Source organism: Coloeus monedula (assembly GCF_965178545.1).
Source record: "Coloeus monedula genome assembly, chromosome: 4".
NCBI classification, from domain to species: Eukaryota; Metazoa; Chordata; class Aves; order Passeriformes; family Corvidae; genus Coloeus; species Coloeus monedula.
In genome coordinates this window covers 1,699,879-1,718,438 of record NC_138784.1, presented here as the reverse complement: position 1 = coordinate 1,718,438, position 18,560 = coordinate 1,699,879, and the positions used below count along the sequence as shown (strand labels likewise).

At 51.2% G+C, this 18,560-nt stretch overlaps 1 protein-coding gene across 2 annotated transcripts in view; it reads left to right on the top strand.

The window, feature by feature from the left end:
- Positions 1 to 2,796, top strand: part of LOC309571855 (sodium- and chloride-dependent GABA transporter 2) — a gene marked incomplete at both ends in the record, with an annotated part of 30,370 nt that extends 27,574 nt beyond the window's left edge. For both annotated transcript variants that reach the window (XM_082279727.1, XM_082279726.1), the window contains 4 exons: positions 82 to 184; positions 807 to 907; positions 1,340 to 1,510; positions 2,677 to 2,796. In XM_082279727.1, the coding sequence (XP_082135853.1) occupies positions 82 to 184; positions 807 to 907; positions 1,340 to 1,510; positions 2,677 to 2,796 (495 nt within the window). The remainder of the gene's footprint in view (positions 1 to 81; positions 185 to 806; positions 908 to 1,339; positions 1,511 to 2,676) is intronic.
- Positions 2,797 to 18,560: the final 15,764 nt, after the last annotated feature.

The following is an 18,560-nucleotide window of genomic DNA, read 5'->3' as shown; positions in this document are numbered from 1 at the left end:
TTGTTTCTTGCTCTGGCTCTAGCTCTTTGCCTGATTCCTTCCCCCTCTCTCTCACCTTGTTGCCCACTTGGCCTTTCCCAGGGTGGGATGTATGTCTTCCAGCTCTTTGATTACTATGCTGCCAGTGGCATGTGCCTGCTCTTTGTGGCCATCTTCGAGACTCTCTGCATCGCCTGGGTCTATGGTGAGTATGAACTAGGGGGGTCCCCAGCTCTGGCATCTCAGGCTCTTGTCTGGTTCATCCTCAGAATGCTGGTCTGTAGCTCAACTTGGTAATTGCTTTGCAGTGCAAGGCAGAATTTAAATCCTTGCTTTGGTGCCCCTGGGTTCAACTGGCAGGGACTTCCTCACAGGAACACCCTGGGGGGATCTGCTTGGCAGATTTCCCCTGCATGTTCCTATGTGCTCCTGCTTTTGACACCCTCCTTCCTTGGGGAATTGGAGATGTCTGGAAAATCTTTTCTCAACCTTTGTTTAGAGGTTTCTGAGAATCAAACATTTTTTGAGAACCCTCTATCGGCACTGGCAGTCACCAGCTATGGGTAAAACCTGGGCCGAGGTCCTAGCCTTGGAGAGGATGAGGGGCTGGCCGTGCTGACCCACCGAGCTGTTCTGGGGGCATAGGAAGTTAGTCCAGGACAAAGACTGAAGCTGGCCACACTCCTGAGGAGCTCCCTGACCCAACTGTTGGCTGTGCTGAGGCTACTGCACCTAAACAGTGGTGAAGAAGGACCCTGGACACACAGACCCTGCTGCCCTCCTTCCCTGGTGGCAGTGAGGGATCCCATCCTTGCCCTCTTCTGCAGGTGCTGAGCGTTTCTACAATAACATTGAAGATATGATTGGTTACCGGCCGTGGCCCATCATCAGATACTGCTGGCTTTTCATCACCCCTGCAGTTTGCATGGTGAGGGCACACAGGAGGAAGAGCTGTGGGGAGGAAGATGGGCAGAGCTGGGTGCCCCTGAGATACAGACACCTGCATATATACAGAGGGATGTGCATATGTGTAGGGGGTTGTGTGGCCTGTACTATGGGGGCCTTTTGTTATTTGTGCTTGTTGCTTTGGGGGCTAGGTGTGGGGCTCAGCAATGGGGAGAGGGTCCGCTGTGACAGGTGTTTGCTGGTGGGACAAGCTCCTTGGTGCCGTGACCAGTGTTGCCTGTGGGGGCTGTCCCAGCAAACCCTGTTTAACTGGAGTCCCCTCTGTTGCTGCCCTGAGGTGCTCCTTTTTACCATGAGTCTCTGTGCAGGTGTGTATTCACCAGGAAGACCTCTCTTTGCTCATGGTGTTGATTTTCTTTCTCTTTTTTTTTCTTGGTCTCTTTCACCTTGCCAGGCAACCTTCCTGTTTTCTTTGATCAAATACACCCCGTTGACGTACAACAAGAAGTACGTGTACCCGTGGTGGGGAGACACCCTGGGCTGGCTGCTGGCCCTCTCCTCCATGGTGTGCATCCCTCTCTGGGTTGTCTACAAACTCTCCACCATCAAAGGCTCCCTCAGAGAGGTGAGGTTGGTGGGTGCTCTGGGATCAGGGCATGGGCTGTGCTTCGGTGTTGATCTCCAGCCCTGCAGCAGAATCATTTGTATGTTGCAGGTTGATTAGCCAGGAGCCCAGAATAAATCAATTGAATGAGTTAATTGCTATAACAGACTTGGGTTTTTTTAAGTTCTACCTTGCTGGAGGGCTGCTCCAAGCTGGCTGCTGCCTCATGGTACCCTTTTTTTATTTCTTCCGTCTCTTCACAAGTACCACCAGGAAGAAGGTCATTAGATAGGATAAAGATGATCTCCATGCTGCCCTTAACTGAGGCTTGAGGACTTCCTCTGAGAAAGCTCCAGATCCCCTGAGCATTATGGCCAGCTGAGTTCACCAATCTAAGCTGAGGCCATAGGGTTGGAATGGAGGGGATCACTGGGAATTTGGAGTTTCCATCACATTCTTAATGCTCTGGGTCTGCCCTGCTTCCAGAGTTGCTGTGATGCATTGCTGGTTGCCCTGGTTTACACTGGAGGGGCAGGGAACTAGAAAACCAGGCCTTGCTCCAGATGAGCATCCCATCCCTGCCACAGCTCATAGTTTCAGAGTGAGGTTTCACAAACAGTCCTGAACCCCCAGGATCCCTCTCATTCCCTGCCTCCTGCAAGTGTTCAAGAATGGGTTGTGACAGCAATGGGTCCCTGACCCCCGTGTCCAGCACAGACAGGGAGGAGTGGGAACAGCTGCAGGGGCATGGCAAGGCTGCACAGCATGATGTGGCGTGAGAGTAACCCCTCATGCACTTGTCCCAGTTAAAGCCAATCCTGTGAGCACAGGCTCTGTGCTGATGGAGGGCATGACCTGGAGGTCCTTGGTCACCAACCTGCCTTTGGACTGTTTTCTAGCCCTGGCCTGGAGCAAATGGAGGACAGAGCTTTCCTCCATTGTCCATGTGTTAGATGTCTCACGTGCTCAGTGACCTGTGACCTTGCCTTGGGACGAGCAGTTGGAAGATGAGTTTATCCCCTCAGTTTCTGCAGTGCTGACTGTCCTTATTTTGGACATCTGCAGCATTTAGGGACCAGATCTGCAGCTGGGCCTGGCGGGCCAAATGAAACCTGTGACTGGCAGGGGAGAGCCCAGATCACTTTTTGTCCTTGCAGCAGTGTTTAGTGCCTGTCTTTGCCTTCCAGAGGTTCCGCCAACTCACCTGCCCACTTGAGGACTTTCCTTCCAGGCCGGGAACAGGACAGCCCCTTCCCTCCACCAGAGCTGGCCTCCTGACGCTGACAGAGCTTGAATCTCATTGCTAGGACCAGTGTGGCTCTCCCTCCCTCCCCCCCTGGATGGTTTCTATACAGCCTTTGCCACCTGTTGGATAATGCAAGGATTCTTCACTCGTCAAGAAGAGAGGGATTTCTGGGCTGAGCTCCCTTCTCTGGGAGATTTGAAGGGCTGAGGAAGAGGCTGCCATGGAGATGGTCTGTGTGGAGTTAGCAATGCACCTTAATTCTCTCCCTGGAGAGAGCTCTGAAGGGGCACGTCAAGCACCAGTGTTCCTGAGCATTCCCAGGCTTCTGGTGGGCAGAAAGGAAGGACTGACCCTGGAGTAAAGAGTGTCAGAGTCTCAGAGCTGTGGCTCCAGTGTGGACAGTGGGAGCTTCTCCATTCATTCCATTAAATCTATGTTTTTCCTGACTAGATCTGCTCTGTCTCAGTTTTGTCCCACCAGCATTCCTTGCCAACAGCGTGTTAGGTGAGATGTGTGTCAGTGGAGCTGTGCTGGACATCCTGGTCTGGATCTCTGTTACACTGGCATGGTGATATGGGAAGGTGGCCAGAGGAGAGGAAGCGTGGTTAGGGTAGGAAGGAAAACAGGGAACAGTGGTTCAGAGGCTCCTGTAAGTGGTAGGCCTAGGGTACCCTGGTGAAGGGTGCAATGCCAGCTTCTGCTGGAGCCATTGCAGAAATGTCATCTGTCTGATGAGTCACTGGGCTCTTCTGGGGTGTGGAGGAGCATGTGGATTTGTGTTTTCTTCTTGCAGGTGAGGGATCATGGGAAGCTCTCCCTTGCCTCTGCAGGTCTGTGTCTTTTTCCACGCTGACTACCTTCCAGGTGCTCTGGAGCTAGTCATTTTGGTTTTCCTTTGAATGGCAGAGGGGCTGAGTGGTGGATATGGAATCTGTGTGTTATGTCAACAAACAGGGTCCCTCCTTTCTAGGCTGTTCGGGTAAAAAAAAAAAAACAAACCAAAACCTCAAAGAGCTTGTGTTTTAAGTGCTGTAGCCCCAGCATCCGAGGAGGGCAGCCAGAGGACACGTAACCCTGGGAAGCTGGATGGCTCCCAGGAAACCCTGAGGAAGCTGGAGCCTGGACAGAGCTGAGCCAGCAGCCGGAGGCGCTCAGCTTCCTGAAGCACACAAGGACACTGATGGGCACCACGCTACGGCCAAGGCTTCTGCTGCCGCGGGCACAGGAAGCCGCGAATTAAAGCAAATTAAAGCGAATTAGAGCAATCCGCGCCATTAGCCACAAGGTGGCCCCAGGCCCCCAGCCACGGCCTTTGCGTGGGATGGGGGCCGCGGCGCCCGGCCGTGAGGGGCCAGGGGGAGCCGGCCGTGAGGGGCCAGGGGGAGCCGGCCGTGAGGGGCAGCGGCGCCCGGCCGTGAGGGGCCAGGGGGAGCCGGCTGTGAGGGGCCAGGGGGAGCCGGCTGTGAGGGGCCAGGGGGAGCCGGCCGTGAGGGGCCAGGGGGAGCCGGCCGTGAGGGGCCAGGGGGAGCCGGCTGTGAGGGGCAGCGGCGCCCGGCTGTGAGGGGCCAGGGGGAGCCGGCCGTGAGGGGCCAGGGGGAGCCGGCTGTGAGGGGCAGCGGCGCCCGGCCGTGAGGGGCCAGGGGGAGCCGGCCGTGAGGGGCCAGGGGGAGCCGGCTGTGAGGGGCAGCGGCGCCCGGCTGTGAGGGGCCAGGGGGAGCCGGCCGTGAGGGGCAGCGGCGCCTCGGTGACACGGCCATCCTCCTCCCCCTTCCTTCTCGTTTCCCTGTGGAGCTTTTCTCTGCAGACATCTGCCTCCCGCAGGGAACGGTGATCTCAGAACTCTGCTCCCAGCTGTGGCACGAACGGGTTTAGTCCTCTAGGCAATGACATGTTCCTGAGTTTGGTTTTCCTGGGCTTAGTTTTCCCTAGTTTAGTGTTCTTGGAGCCTAGGAACCTGAGATGGGAGACAGGTCTGTGACGGAAAGGAGTTTGCGGACCTTTGGTTCTGGAGGCTGTGAAAGTGCGATGAGCACGGAGGGGATCTGCTGCCGGGAGGCTCTGGCTCCTTCCAGCATGGCTGTGGAAACCTCACTACCAGCCTGTTTTCCCTTTTCCCAGCCTATTTTCCACAGGACCTGTGAGGTGGGTGGGTTCCTTTTACTAGGCTGCATGTGCAACCATGGGTTGCCCCCTTGGTAGGTCTGCACCTCCCACATCAAAATCTCAAGTTCCTGCATGTCTCGCTCCCTGCCTCTGGAGAACACTGGGAGGTCGGGAGCTCAGCTGGCTGCCACAGTTTTCATGGGCAGCCTAAAAGCCTCAGAGCTCCAGATTCTCCTGCTACCACTGCGCTTCAAGGTGCTCATGCGTGAGCTAAGGGTAGTAAAGAATCCAGAAATCCAGGGAAAGCCCCTTTTGGAGGAGACTCACAACGGAAGGAAGACAGAGCCAACCAGCTGCCCTGCCACATGGATACGGAACTAGCTGGTAAAAATTACTGCTAGAAATGAGAGAACTGAGTTCAATACAGAAGTTCCAGTAACAGATTTTTTATTCATGCAATTTTAACCTTAAATAGAATTATACTTTCATTTTCCAGTACTATCTATAATAGGTTTGTCCCACTGGGAAGATATTTTAACCATAATAGAAAACTGTGATTGTCTGCAGCTATCTCTAAAATCTGGCTGATACAGAAAGTCTACTTGGCTGCATGGACGCAAAGTGTGAGTTTGCTGAAAGGCTTGTGACTTTCTTTGTTTCAAAATAGACTGGTGTCCAGTGAATTGGGCATGTGGCTTATTGATCTGGTTATATACAAGCCAGGAAATCTCCCAAGCCTGTGTTCTTACATGACCCAATTGCTGTAAAACATTGGATGAGCTAGGTAGGTCAGATAAGCGAGAGAACCAAATGTTTTGCTGAATACTCTTAAATTAGTGTCTCGTTTCTGACAGGACTTTAAGGAAAGTATTAGATCTGATGACACCTGGCTTGACATATGAACCAAGTATATTCTATCTTGGTCATTGAAAAGGTTGATGGTAAATTTGAAATTAATTTATTTGAAATTTCCAGACATGAAATTTTTTTCCCAGCGCTTTTAAGACCCCAGGCTTAAAAAAAAAAATGTTGAAATTTGGAATATGGTGATTTCAGCATACAGTGACTGTTTATGATTTGGAATATGGTGAAAGGGATTTTCATTGCATCCAAGATCAGCCTTGCAGTCTGTGGAATTTGCACCATACTTTCACCAGCTGGGAGATGCTGATCTCTCTTTAGACAAGAGGTGTGTGGTCACTGGGTATTTCCTACCTTCAGAATACAAAATCTACAACTTAGTCTGAGAATTCAACCCATTACTTACTGGATAACAGGCATGAGATTAAAGAGCCTTTTTTTTCATGGATCGTTTGGTGGTGGTAGTGGTTGTGATTTTTGTTTTTGTTTGGTTTGTTTTGTGGGGGTTTTGTTGGTTTGGTTTTTGTTTGGTTTTGGTTTTGGGGTTTTTTTTTCCTTTTTTTTCAAATGAGAAGTTCACCTACAAATAAAGAAGTCCCTGAGATTCTGCCCCAGGTCATTGGTGATTGGAATGACCTGTCCATCCATCTGTCCATGAACACCAGCCTCTGCTTTTCCCTTTCTGGGTCACTGGTGCCTGGGGAGAAAACTCAGGCCTACTTGTCCATGGATGGAGATGCTCACATAGGGCAGGGAAAAGACTTCAGATCTGAGGGACAGACCTGTGGATGAGGATGCATCTACTGTCATGGAGAGCATCCCAAATCCTGGGATGTTTGAACAGATGCTTGAGAAGTCTTTTTCCTTTCACCTTTAGTGATGTCTACAAGGCAATTTTTCATGGCTGTTGTAGAACCATGTATTGTGAGTCATGTTGCACATTTTGATGACAAGAAGAGTGGATGTGTTGGATGCCATGGTGCATAAATGGAGAGAAGAGAGTAAGATGAACATGTTAACTCAAGGGATACCTTATCCTGTAAAGCAGTGATCCCCAAATAATCTGTTAAGTGTGTCCTACAGGCAGGTGCAAATGAGCATATCTCACAGAGCAGGCATTTGGCTGAGCCCTTGTGTGCTAACATCATTAGCAGCCTGCAGGAGGGGGATCTGCATGGCAAAGATAAGGGAAGCATGTGTGGGGGAGCACAAAGGCACATTTGGGAAGCTGTTACTTCCAAGAAGTTATCAGTGGTTTGGTTACCCCCTTCTCCACCTGACCTGCCCAGAGTTGCAACACCTTGGGCAGCAGCAACGGGTGCCTCTCTGTGTCTCCATCTGACCTTGTCCTTCACATCCTTGTGCCCTGTGCATCAGAGGTGTTTGCTGTCACATGTCCCACAACACCAGGCTCAGCTGCCCTGAGGAAGCAGGGAGAGAAAGCAGGAGCAAACAGGCATATACCCTCGTGTCCTCTGCCTGCCTTTATTCTGTGATCCTCTTGGTCTCTGATCAAGAGTGAGCGTTGCTGTGGGGCTCAGAGACGCTGTACAGATGTCTCCCCAGCATTGCCAGTCCTCCCTGCTGACCACCTTTATTGCTGACTCTGGGCTCCTAAGCCATTTGCCCTTGCCTTATCCTCTCCCGTACCAGGAATGCTGTGAAACGGGATGTCTTACCCTGCCTGTACTTCCAAAGATAAAGGCTCCTGGCAGCCTCCTCCTCCCTTGGAGCCCAGCAGGAGAGCAGTGCTGTGGCTGCTGGAGCCCGTCGGGGTTCTGTGGGGCCTCATTAGCTCTTGTTGCTTTGGTTATGTTCATTTGTGATTAGTTACAGTGAAACTGTTGTCAGAAGTCACAGGCTTACTCAAGCAGAAATTAGCCATAAACATAAAAAATAAATTATACTAATGCCTAGGGGAAAATTCCCTGCAAACATACTGTTCAGTCAGCAAGGCATGTTCTCAGCATAAGAAGCAGCAGTGTTGTGCCCATGGGGGAACCAGAATTTCTCCTATTTTGTTAGCAAAAGTGTTACAAGGCGGGATTATTCTGGGCAAACATGGGCAGCCGTGGCTTCTCCCCGCAGGTGGCTCAGCGAGGGGGGCAGCCAGGGCTGCAGGCTCTGCTGACTCCAGCAACTGCCCCAGCAACTGCCTCTGCAGCCTCTAATGCTTGTAAAGCACAGCTTGGATTCACCCACAGGGTCTCATGCTGACAAACCTCTCCCAAAATCTGGGCTAAGAGGAGATTTGAGTTGTTTTGCCTTGAAGCCTTGTATCTCACTGGCTCGGGGGTTCCAGGCCTTGCTGCTGCCAGGGAGCATGGCCCTGAGGTTGGCAGCCTGCTGATCTGGGCTGGCTCTTCAGCAGGCATGTCAGAGCTGGCTTGAAAGGGTGGGGACACCCAGATGATAGGAAAAGCCAGCATGTGTTCCAAGAAAAGAAATGGTAAAAGGAGAGGCAAGAGGGCACTGCCAGCTGGCAGGCAGTGAGCAGGGTGGGGAAGAGGACAGCTTTGAGGAGGTGCAGGACAGATCTGAGGTAGGGGTTAGCCATCCTTTGGGCCAAAGGTTGGCGCAGCAGCCTGAGTCCTGGTCTTCAGCAGCTCTGGGCCTGCCAGGTTGAGGGAATCTGGTCCTTTCAAAGAGAGTTTTCTTACTCTGCTCATGAGAGGAGAAGGAAACCCGTGCAGCTGGCTCTGAGCTAGCAACTGCAGAGAGAGTGGGTACCTCTGTGTGGTCGGACAGCAGTGCTGCCCCAGTTCCCCTGTGCACCCTTGGGTGCAGGAATGGGGCTTCCTCAGGATGTGCCGTAGGAGAGGTATGGAGATCTGAGTGCTGCTGGTGTGTGAGTAGCTCACAACAAGGGGGTCCCAGGTCTGGGAGGGGTTCATGCTGCCTGGGATGGGGGATGCTTTGGACATTTCCAGGATTTATTGCAAGCAGTGCTTCCCTTTTGGGGATGAGTGTTTAAGAGCAACCTCACCCACACTTACGGAGGAGGAGCACACATTATGGGGTGACCTGCAGTCAGATTGTCACATCCTTTAGCAGCCCTGTCCTACCTACACAGCTGCTCAGCCCAGAGTCCCTGCTCAGGGCTGACTGTGCCAGTGAAGGTGGCAATTGGTGGTCAGGGAGAGCCCTTTCCTGTCTCTCTCCTGGGATGGGACTCAGCACAGTCTGTACCCCATCAGTTGAGCTGCTCAGAAGGTGGTTTTTGGTTTTCAGTCTGGGTCATCACACTAGTGAAATCCCTCTCATAGAAGCTGGTGTGGTGAAAATATGCCCTGTGCCCATAGCAGGATTTAAAACCCCTGTGAATTATTGCCTGGTGGGAAACTCTGAAACCTAAGTGTAACTTCTGGTACCTTCTGGGCTGGAAAACAGAAATAGCCTTTTTTTCCCCTCCTGGAGAATGATTTTCACACATTGCTGGATAAAGTTTTCATTTAGGTTGACTTTCTTCTTGTTTTACCTTAATGTCACAGGTCATTTCCCATCTACAGCTTTGCAAAAACCCCGCGATGTTCCTGTGCAACCCTTCAGTATGGATAAATCAAGTTTTTAGGTCAGCTCTGCTTACCTATGCTTCTCTCAATCCCCTTTTCATATCTGGATAACCTCTATTGCACCTTTTTCTCAGTTGTGCTGGGTCATGCCAGTCCTCTGTGACAGAACAGGCAGTGGCACTGTCCTCCATGAGCAGGGTCAGAGGCAATGCAGAGCCAGCACATGCTCTTCACCTTGCCATCTTTCAGGACTTTGGAGACAGCCCCTAAGAGGCAGAAGATGTAGCCTGTCCCCTCTGATGTTGATGCCAGATCTCACAAAGGAAGAATCAGCCTGTATTTCTTTGGGTATGAGACCAATCCTCTCAACCAGCCCATGGGGTAGGTGAAAGCCAGAGCTTTGAAAATGGCATGCTTGGAGTGTTTAATCCCAGAAACAGCCCCAGGTAAATGGAGACGTTTTCTCCTACTGCCCCCAGCACTAGCTCAGTGGTTTGTCCTGAGGATCCCAGCCAGCCCAGGGTTGATTCCCCTTACGCATCTCTGCAGCATCGTTTGTTCCCAGGGCAGTCCAGCATGCTCTAATGGGATCTGATTCACTGGCTTCTAGCACCCATGGAGGATTTTCTAGAGACAGCATTACAAACTATCTCTACAGAGTGTGCAGGCAGGTAAACCTACTTCTTCCCCACACTGTGGCATTGAAGCCTTTTGTCAGCTCCTGTGTTTCCCACTGAGGGGCTGAGAAATGCTCCTCTGGTGAGTCCAGACACAGCCGAGCACGTGTTGGGTATGTCCCATGTTCCCTCCCGCACGCTGCTCTGGTTTGACCACATGGGTGCATGAAAAGGTCAGTAGGAGTTTGGCAGGCACATTAACAGACAAAGCAAAAGACAAAACAGTGATAGCATTAAACACAACCATTAAAAAGAAAAAGAGAGAAGCTGAGCTGAAGTATCTTGAGAAAATCTGTGCAACTGGAATGCCTGCTACTGGTGTTGCTCATGAAAAGCTCTGGAAAAGCACATCAAGGCTGAGATGGATACAAAGAAAGCTGCCAGGGCAAAGGCACAGAGGGATTGCTCACTTCTAGTGAGCACCCAGACACTGTAAAGACTCCAGCAATGCCTCTCCTTGCTGACAGAGCTCTGTCCCATGAGCTGTGTTTGTACTCCCAGCATATGGCACAGGCACTGAGGGGGCTGTGTGACCCCAGAGCAAGCGTTCCCCCTTCACCCACCCTCTGCCTTTTGCTCCACCTGCTGGATGGTGTTGGTGAGTCTTGAGCTTGGCCACAGAAGAAAGTTTAATGTAGTGCTTCATGGAGATTCATTCTGCATGTTTGTAGGATGACATTGAGGGATGCCCCTATCCCACTGAAGTGGTGGAGCCCTAGAACAGTGAGAATATGTGGCAGCCAGCCTGGGCCATGCTGTGGGGTCTGCAAGGGAAGAGTTCCCACCCTGCCGAGGACAAGAGGACGTGGAGTTACTCCCTGACTGCTGTAGTTGATATTTACAAACTCTGGGCATTTACCCTGCCCGCCTGTGGCTGTTTTCTCATCTTGCTTTCTTGTCAGGGCCACAGTTCAAGGTCTGGAGAGGTGCATGTGGTAAGGGAATAGGGGAGAAAGTTCTGTGCTGATGCACCTCCCCTCCCTAAGTCCCACCACCCACACATGAGCTGGGTGATAATTTGGTGGGGGGAGCTGGTGGAAGGGGTGGGACAGGAGGAGGAGAGAGGGTAGTCTCTGCCTTAACTCTTGCTGTATCTCTTTGGCACTCAGTGGATTCCCTGCCTGGACTCCAGTGGGACGGGAAAGGACAGGATAGGACGGGAGGGGCTTGCCTGGGGAAGACCTGCGCTGGGTTCAGGTGAGTTGGGCGTTTGCTTGTTGAGCAGATCACCCTGGGAGTGCCGGTGCCTGCAGTGCTCCCGCAGCCAGCTGCTGCACGCCAGCTGCTCGCCGTGCTCTGGAGAGCGGGCCAGCAAATCTGCAAGGGCAAAATCTTCCCAACGTTAGGCAAAGGAAAAGCGAGATGGAAAATAAGGAGCAAATAATCAGCTTGGATCAACCCAGGGAAGAGGTTTATCTTTCAATGGTTCCTTTGGAAAAGGAAAGGACAGGCTGAGGTGCTGCTCAGGGGGTGCCAGGAAGCTGAGAGCAAAGACATGCCTGAAGGATGGGTAATTGGTACTGAAGGTTGTGGCATCAGAGAGAAAGGGAAAGAGTGATAGATAAGTACTCAGACAGCAGAAAGATTGAGAAGAGAGATGAGAGTGAGTGAGACAGGGACAGGGATGAAGGGCAGAGATAACTGGTTGATAATAGGTACAGGAGCCAAGGTGCTAGGAGTGGAGTAGGCTGTAGGCATTCCAGCTACTGCCAGCATGAGTCCTCTCCTCCTGTGCTGCCCTGCAGAGGTGCTGACCCTAGTGCATTGACTTGGGGGCTGCAGTTTTAAAAGATGTGCCTGGGAGTGCGCTTCTTGTTCTTCTTGCCCCTGAGGTTTCATCAAATTTGTTCCTGTAGGGGTGAGGCAGGGAGACAGTTTCTGCATGTGCTAAACTCTTGGGATCTGTGGGCATATTTGTGAACAAATGCAAGCAGAATACATGAGGGTTTCATAACACCTGATCTGTGTCTTCTTAAATCAACAGTGCTTTTAAAGTAATCACTACTAATCAGGGCTTTCATCTCATGCCAGTGGAAATGCCATTGCCCTAGTTTTTCCTCTTTGACAGCAGCTGATATGAGAGCCTGAACCTTGGACCTGACCTTTGCAGCTCTGCAACAGCCCAACTTTGCTGGATTCATGGCTGCAGATGTGGTCCCTGCAGAGGGCAGGCTAAAGAGCCTTGTCCCATATCTCTACCTGACCGTGCTCATGGGCAGGGCTACAGGAAAGTTTCGGTGCCCGAGCCTGGAGAGCAGGTGCCTGGCCCCTCGGAGGGTGCCGGTGGGATGCAGTCCCACCACATTACAGTGTGGCATTACGGCAGGAACTGCTGGAAAACGCTCACGGCACTGCTGGAGTCATGGTGTCCATGCGCCTCTGCCTGTGCTGATTTCACCTCATGACTCATCCTGAGCAGCGCCTGAAGATGGCTGAGCCTGCCCAGGATGTGACACAGGGTGCTGGGATCCTTCTGCAGGGCTGAGCAGGGAGCACAGCGAGGGGACAGTCATGGCAGGGAGCCCCTGTCACCCTCCTCCTCACTGGCTGCACACGTGTCTGTGCTGAGGGACCGGGCTCTGCCACACACGTTGCTCGCTCCCCTCATCCTCCCTGCTGGGAAGCATAAGGCAATGTGTCATGCCTCAACCTTGCCTGCTTTTTGGAAGAGTCTCGCTTGAGTGCTCTTCCCCTGTGCTCCCTGTTTCTTTCCCATCACTGACAGCAAGTGCCCTCAGGCTGCACTTTTGGGAGGTCAGGCAAGGTGTGCCTCCCTGGAGGAGTTTAGATACAAGTGCCGAGTACTGTGATGCCAAATTCCCTGTGCTGCTCTCCCACCTCTGAACCACTGGCTGCAGTGCTGGCTCCTCTGCTCTCCTTCTCCAGCGGCTTTGCTTCCCACTCTTCCCTGGCCCTCACCCCCAGCCTCAGGCTGTGCTGGAATGGCAGCAGGTGGCCAAGCTGCAGGGCTGGGGGCTGGCAGCCTCCATCTCTTCATCTCACCTGCCCAGGGCTGCTGGCTGGTGTCTTGCTCTGTGAAATTGCTGCCCCAGAGAGGTGGCAGCCCTGTAGGCATCCTGCAGACTCTGTCCTGTCCCTGTGCAGCACCTCTGGGCTGCACCACAGGTCACTGCCCTGCTGTGCACGGGCCTGTTTGCAGGAGCCAGCATGACTTTTCACCCGCTGTGCCATTCACCTGCTCTGCTCCTCCAGCCAGTGACAGGAGCTGCGCTGGCCACATGCTTTGGCTGCACACAAGGACCTCTGAGCCAGCCTGATGCAGCCCCAGGACTTCAGCCAGACACCTCCAGCCATGAGGTAGGTGGCTCTAGGGACTCCACTGGGGCCTGGATCTGTGTCTGTACCAGACCTATCACTGGTGCTCTGTAAGAAGGATGGATCCTGCTGTGGCTGGCCTTCCTGCTGTGCTGCACTGGATACAGCCAGACTATGGGCATAATGGAGGTCTTGAGAGTATATGGTTTGATGCAAAGGCTGGTTTCTGGTCATATTCAGATACCATTTATGGACTTCATCAGTTAGTCCTGGTTTTTTTTCTAGGCTAGAGAAAGAAACAACCTATGCGTCTCTGTAGCCCACAGCAGGGCTGGTGAGCCATGGACACCAACAGAGACTGATCTGGCCCTGGGAACAGCAGCCTACATTGCTTTTAGCAAGAGATTTGCCACTGATCCTCAGGAAAGTGCAGCCACTGTTAGGGGCTTTGGAGGCTCTCCTGTCCAGCAGCAGAAGACAGGGCAGGAGCCATTTGGCACCCTCCTGCACTGGGGTGTGTGCTCTGAAGGGTGAGGTTCTATAATTCTTGCAGCTTGTATTGCAGATGTTTGTGTCTTTAGTAAACTCACAGTTGCTCCTTAGCTCACTCTTTCTGGTCTCAGTAAGTAGCAAACTCACTGACTGCAAAAGCAGTGCTCTTATTTCACATTGGAGAAACATAGGTAGGATCTGATTCTTGTATCTGCCTCCTGTGCCTCACGAACCTTGCTGAACAGATGCTTTCAGAATACCCTGCAGCCCACAGAACCTGGAAGTTAATTAGAAAGTGAAAAGAAGCCAACTAACTTTCAATTGCTTGAAATGAAAGGCATTTTAATTTCATCTGCTGTCCTGGAGTTGATCAGTTTTTCTACATCTTTCCTTGTCTTTCTCTGATATGCAGCTGGAGTGAGCCGTTCTCCAGCAGCATTCCCGTTTGGAAGCAGCTGTCCCTGCTCACGTAGCTGCTCTTAGATTGGCCGGAAAGCACGTGCTTCCACTGCTAGTGTTTTCTTGTCCATCTTGCAGAGATGACCTATTGCAGTAGCAGCCCCCATGCACTAATTCAACCGTGTTGTTTCTTAAGCTGTACCTTGGCTCTGCTCTTCCTCGCTGAGCCCTGATTTCCTGTCTCTGCTCCCACAGTCGCCCCCACCGCCTGCCATCAAAATGCAGCGCAGGGTTTCAGCTGCCGACTAACTGCTGGCTCTGATTGTGCAACCAGAGAATTTTCTGTGTTGTCCTGCTCCTCCTTTTGTAACACAGCCCAGTCTTCTTGCTTCTTGATTCTTCCCTCTCCATCTTAAATTGCAGCTTACGTGCTTGCTTGCTGCTTGTTTCAACATGAAACCAAGAAATATAAATGCAGTGCAGCTGTCTGCGTTGTCACCTGTGATTCCTCATTCTGCAGTTCAGGCAGCGCCAAGTGTCCAAGGGAGCTTTAACACTGTGCTTCCTCTCATAAATGTTATCAGCTGCTTTTTAGAGACATTTCTGTCTGCTGTTCTCTCTGTTTCACTATTCCCTCTGGAGATTGTCCTCCTCTCATTTGCCTTATGCTAGAACAGCAGAAGAGGTCAAGTGGAGGATGTGAACTTCCCAGCAGTATGAACTCCTGTCTGACAAAAGTCAGGAACAGGCAGTAAGCTTGCAGGAAGAAAAGCTTTAGGAGAATTGCTATTGGCTTCTTCCTCTGGTGCCAAAACTCCAGGTGGCTTCTCTCTCTTGGCTCTCTCTTTTTCCTTGCCTCACCTGAGTAACTTTAAAAAAGCCCTTTTTTACCCTGAGAGAGGCTGAGGATAGCACTATGTTTTGGTTCAAATGATACTTTCTTTCTCCTCTTTTTATTTCTACCTCCCACCTTCAGTGGCATCTTGTTTCCAAACAAAGCCAAAAAATGCTGTTCTGCATATCTGCATTGTTTGTTCAGCACATCATAGGCAACTGCTACGTGACCACAGTGCTTCAGAGGTGCCCTTGGTTTGCCTTGCCCTTTGTGACCACTCTTGAAGGATCCCATGGTGGTAGGTGTGGGGCAAACACAGTCCAAAATTTGTGACCAAGGGGAGACTGTGTTGCCCCATTCAAATGTTCAAGAATGGAACTTGTTGCTCTGTGTCTATGGCTGCCTGCATGCTGCCTGCTCTCTTTCCAGGTCCTACATGAACCCAGGTGTATTCTTATATTCCCAGCAATAAATATTTTGGGACAAAAATATGGCTAACTCCATGCAGCAAGCCCAGCACCAAATCCTGTACCATTTCCTATGGAGCTGCATAGAGGGAGCCCACTACCCTCTGTGGGAAGATGACAGACTACAGGTCATTTCTGTGAAGGGCAAAAAAACCCATCTCCTCCAAGTGCTGAGGGCTGAAAATACAGCAGAGCACCTCTAGAAGGGACCGGTGGGGTCAGAGGGAGCTGAGGAGGGAGGGTGGTGGTGGTGGCTGAGAGCGTCCAGGAGAGGGGTAGACTGTGGATTGCATCAGATGGCATTTTAGCAGTTGGGAAAACTTCATGGCAAAGGGAAAAAGAGGCTGGGAATGAAGTAGTCATAGGATTTTTTTCCAAACATTGGTGAAGGAACAGCAGAAAAAGTGCAGGCGAACAGTGAGGGGCACAGTCTTTACTCCAAACTCATGTATTAAGGAGAGGGCAACCAAAGGGAAAGGAAAATGTTTGCCTGTTGGGGAGCATGTAACACAGTAGGTGGCTGTGACTGCTGTGGGAGAACCAAATTGTTCCTAGCTGGAAACAAGAAGTTATTTGAGTCCCCATCTGGCCTGAGAACATATAGAGCAGGGGCACAGGAGGATTAAATGTTCAGGAAAAGAGCCAGGAGGTGTATGAATAGGTTTTCTCATAGAAACAGCAGGCAAAGCAGAGAGGGAAGTAGTGGGGATGTGTAACGTGCATGGCTTTGTTTGGGAAAGGAGAAGTTGTAGTTCATGCCATGAAGGGCCAAAACTTTGGGCACCAGTTTAATCCACCATCTGTTCCCACTTGAAAAGGTTTGATATCATAGCCATAGCTTTCCCCCTTTTTAAAACAGGAAAATCAAGGCAGAAGTGCTGTGTCTCCTCTGCTGTTCTGTGTTTGTCCCAGCTGTGTTCCTCATTGCAGCATCCCAACTTCTATCCTTCATGTTGGCTTATTCAGGAGTCAGAGGACAGATACAGAGTCCAAGTCCTGGTCCAGGTGTCCCTGAGGTGGAGGCTGGTGACAGGGTTGGGGCTGTGGGCTGGCACTCATGCATTCCCTTCCCAGGGCTAGGTGAGAGGAGGTGATTCTCTGATTGTGATCCTCCTCTGCACCCATGTGTGAAACAGGTCTAGCAAAAATAAAATAAACCACAAATATTAGTAGAAATAGGCTGGCTCTTGGATCCACCTTACATTAAAAGAATAAAACCAAAGAATTAGCTAGTCTTCTCCTGCCAGCTTCTTGGGACATTCTCAATAAACCCAGACTTAAACATCATTGTAGTTGATAACGTGCCCTGGACTGCAGCAAATTAGACTGTGCCAAGGACTGTGACAGATCAAACACGTTTCATTAAGTACGTGTTACTTTATCTCTCACATTTGACAGTGCGTGGAGCTCTGCTCCTCTCAGAGATGAGGAGGCTGTGCTGCAGCATCGGAATAAACTGATTAGCCAGCTGGCAGGCCTTGCTGCAGGCAGGCAGTGGGGAGAAAGGCTTTGCCTGGGCTTCAGAAGCTGAGAAATGGCTGGCAGGAGGACCTGATGATTCCATCTCCCGATCCAACCCAGCAGTAGGGCTAAGTGAAGGGGGCAAAGCTGGGACTGGAAGGACCTCTGTGCCACTGAGCTGCTGGTGAGCTGCAGAGCTGCTGCTGCAAGCCAGCATTTAGGGTGTGTACCTTGATTCCTGGGTTTCACCACCTTCCTTAAGTGTGTGGTTAGAGGTTTGTAGGAGCCTGTTAGAGGGCTGATTCACCTTCACGCTGGCATGCAGATCCACAGGTGTTGTCGCCCTTGGTGGTTTGGATCAGTGCAAGCCATACCAGTAAATAGGTGCTTTCCAGCATATGGACCATAAAGGGCAAGGGCGGGGGATAAAACAGAGGTTGCTTCCTCAGTGCCCTCATTCATCTGCATTTGACACCGAAACTGGTTGTACCCACTGCAGTACTGCCCATATTTAAGCTCTTACTGGCAGTAGCTCTAAAAACCTCTCAAATTTAACAGGAACCAGGATCTTTCTGCCATGCTTTCGAAGAGGAAATTACATTAGCCTGGAGGATGGTCTTCACTGGCCCCTGACTGCTCTCCTCTATGGTTTATATCCCCCTGTTCTTGTTGTAGCCTCTCTTACACTGGTTGATGTCTTGCATGAGACTCGATCCTCCATTCAGAGTCCATGGAAATCTGCTGCTGACAGCAAAGCAAATAAGATGAGCCCTTCAGGAAAGCAGATGGGGGAACAAAGCCTGTTGCCTAGGGCATTTAGAGAGCAATTGGTGTATTACACTGTGAGATCTGATTTCCTTTCTTTACTTGAATAACAGGCAGGAAACATGCCTGTGTCAAAGAACTACTTGTTTTGCTGTGAACATTCATTAGAAGTTGTCTTTTCATACACAAGCAGCTTTCTTTGCCCCAGGGCCTGATATATCCAGAGGGTTAGCGTTTAGGAAATAATTTCACTTACAGAAGTAAATGAGACACTTTGGTAATGATGCTGTCTTGTGTGGATAAGTGCAAGCATGGCCCACCAGCTCCTGTTCCTGTTTGCCTCCTTGAAAACTACACCACAACAAATGCCACAGTATTCCTTGGCTGCCAGGACAGTTAGGTATTAGGGTCTACACTTGCTCTTTCCAGTTAGGTCAGGTTCCCTGGTAGTCCCTACTCACCATGAGACGGCTCATACCTGGTGCTTGTCCAGAGGGACATGGCTGGAGAGACATCAGGCACAAGGAGGGAGGGAATCGTTTGCCATCATGGTCCTGGTGTGCCATCCTGGTGCAAAGGGTCAGCAGATGATTTGGTGGTCCTATAAGGTAAAGGACATCCAAGGTGATGAGGTCCTGCTCACCACTGAGGTGCTGACTGGGAGAGGTCCTTGGCCTGACCTGCCTCCAGAGCCAGGCTTGGTCTTTGCCTGGGAGAGAGCAAGTTTAAATAGTCCAGAGCAGATCCAGGGGCAGTGGAAATGTTGAGTGTTGTGGGTGATGCAGATTGCTGTCTCTGTTGCTCCCTGAAGATGGGGATGTTCCTTTAGGTGGTACAGAAGGAATGAGAGATGTGCTATTAAAAAACTTATTGAACCACCAGCAAAACGAGTTTGCAAGTTGCTGCAAAGGAACAAAGCCCTGATTTCTTTGCAGTCCCAGCTGATGGGAATGGAAGCAGAGATGCTGCTGCTTTGG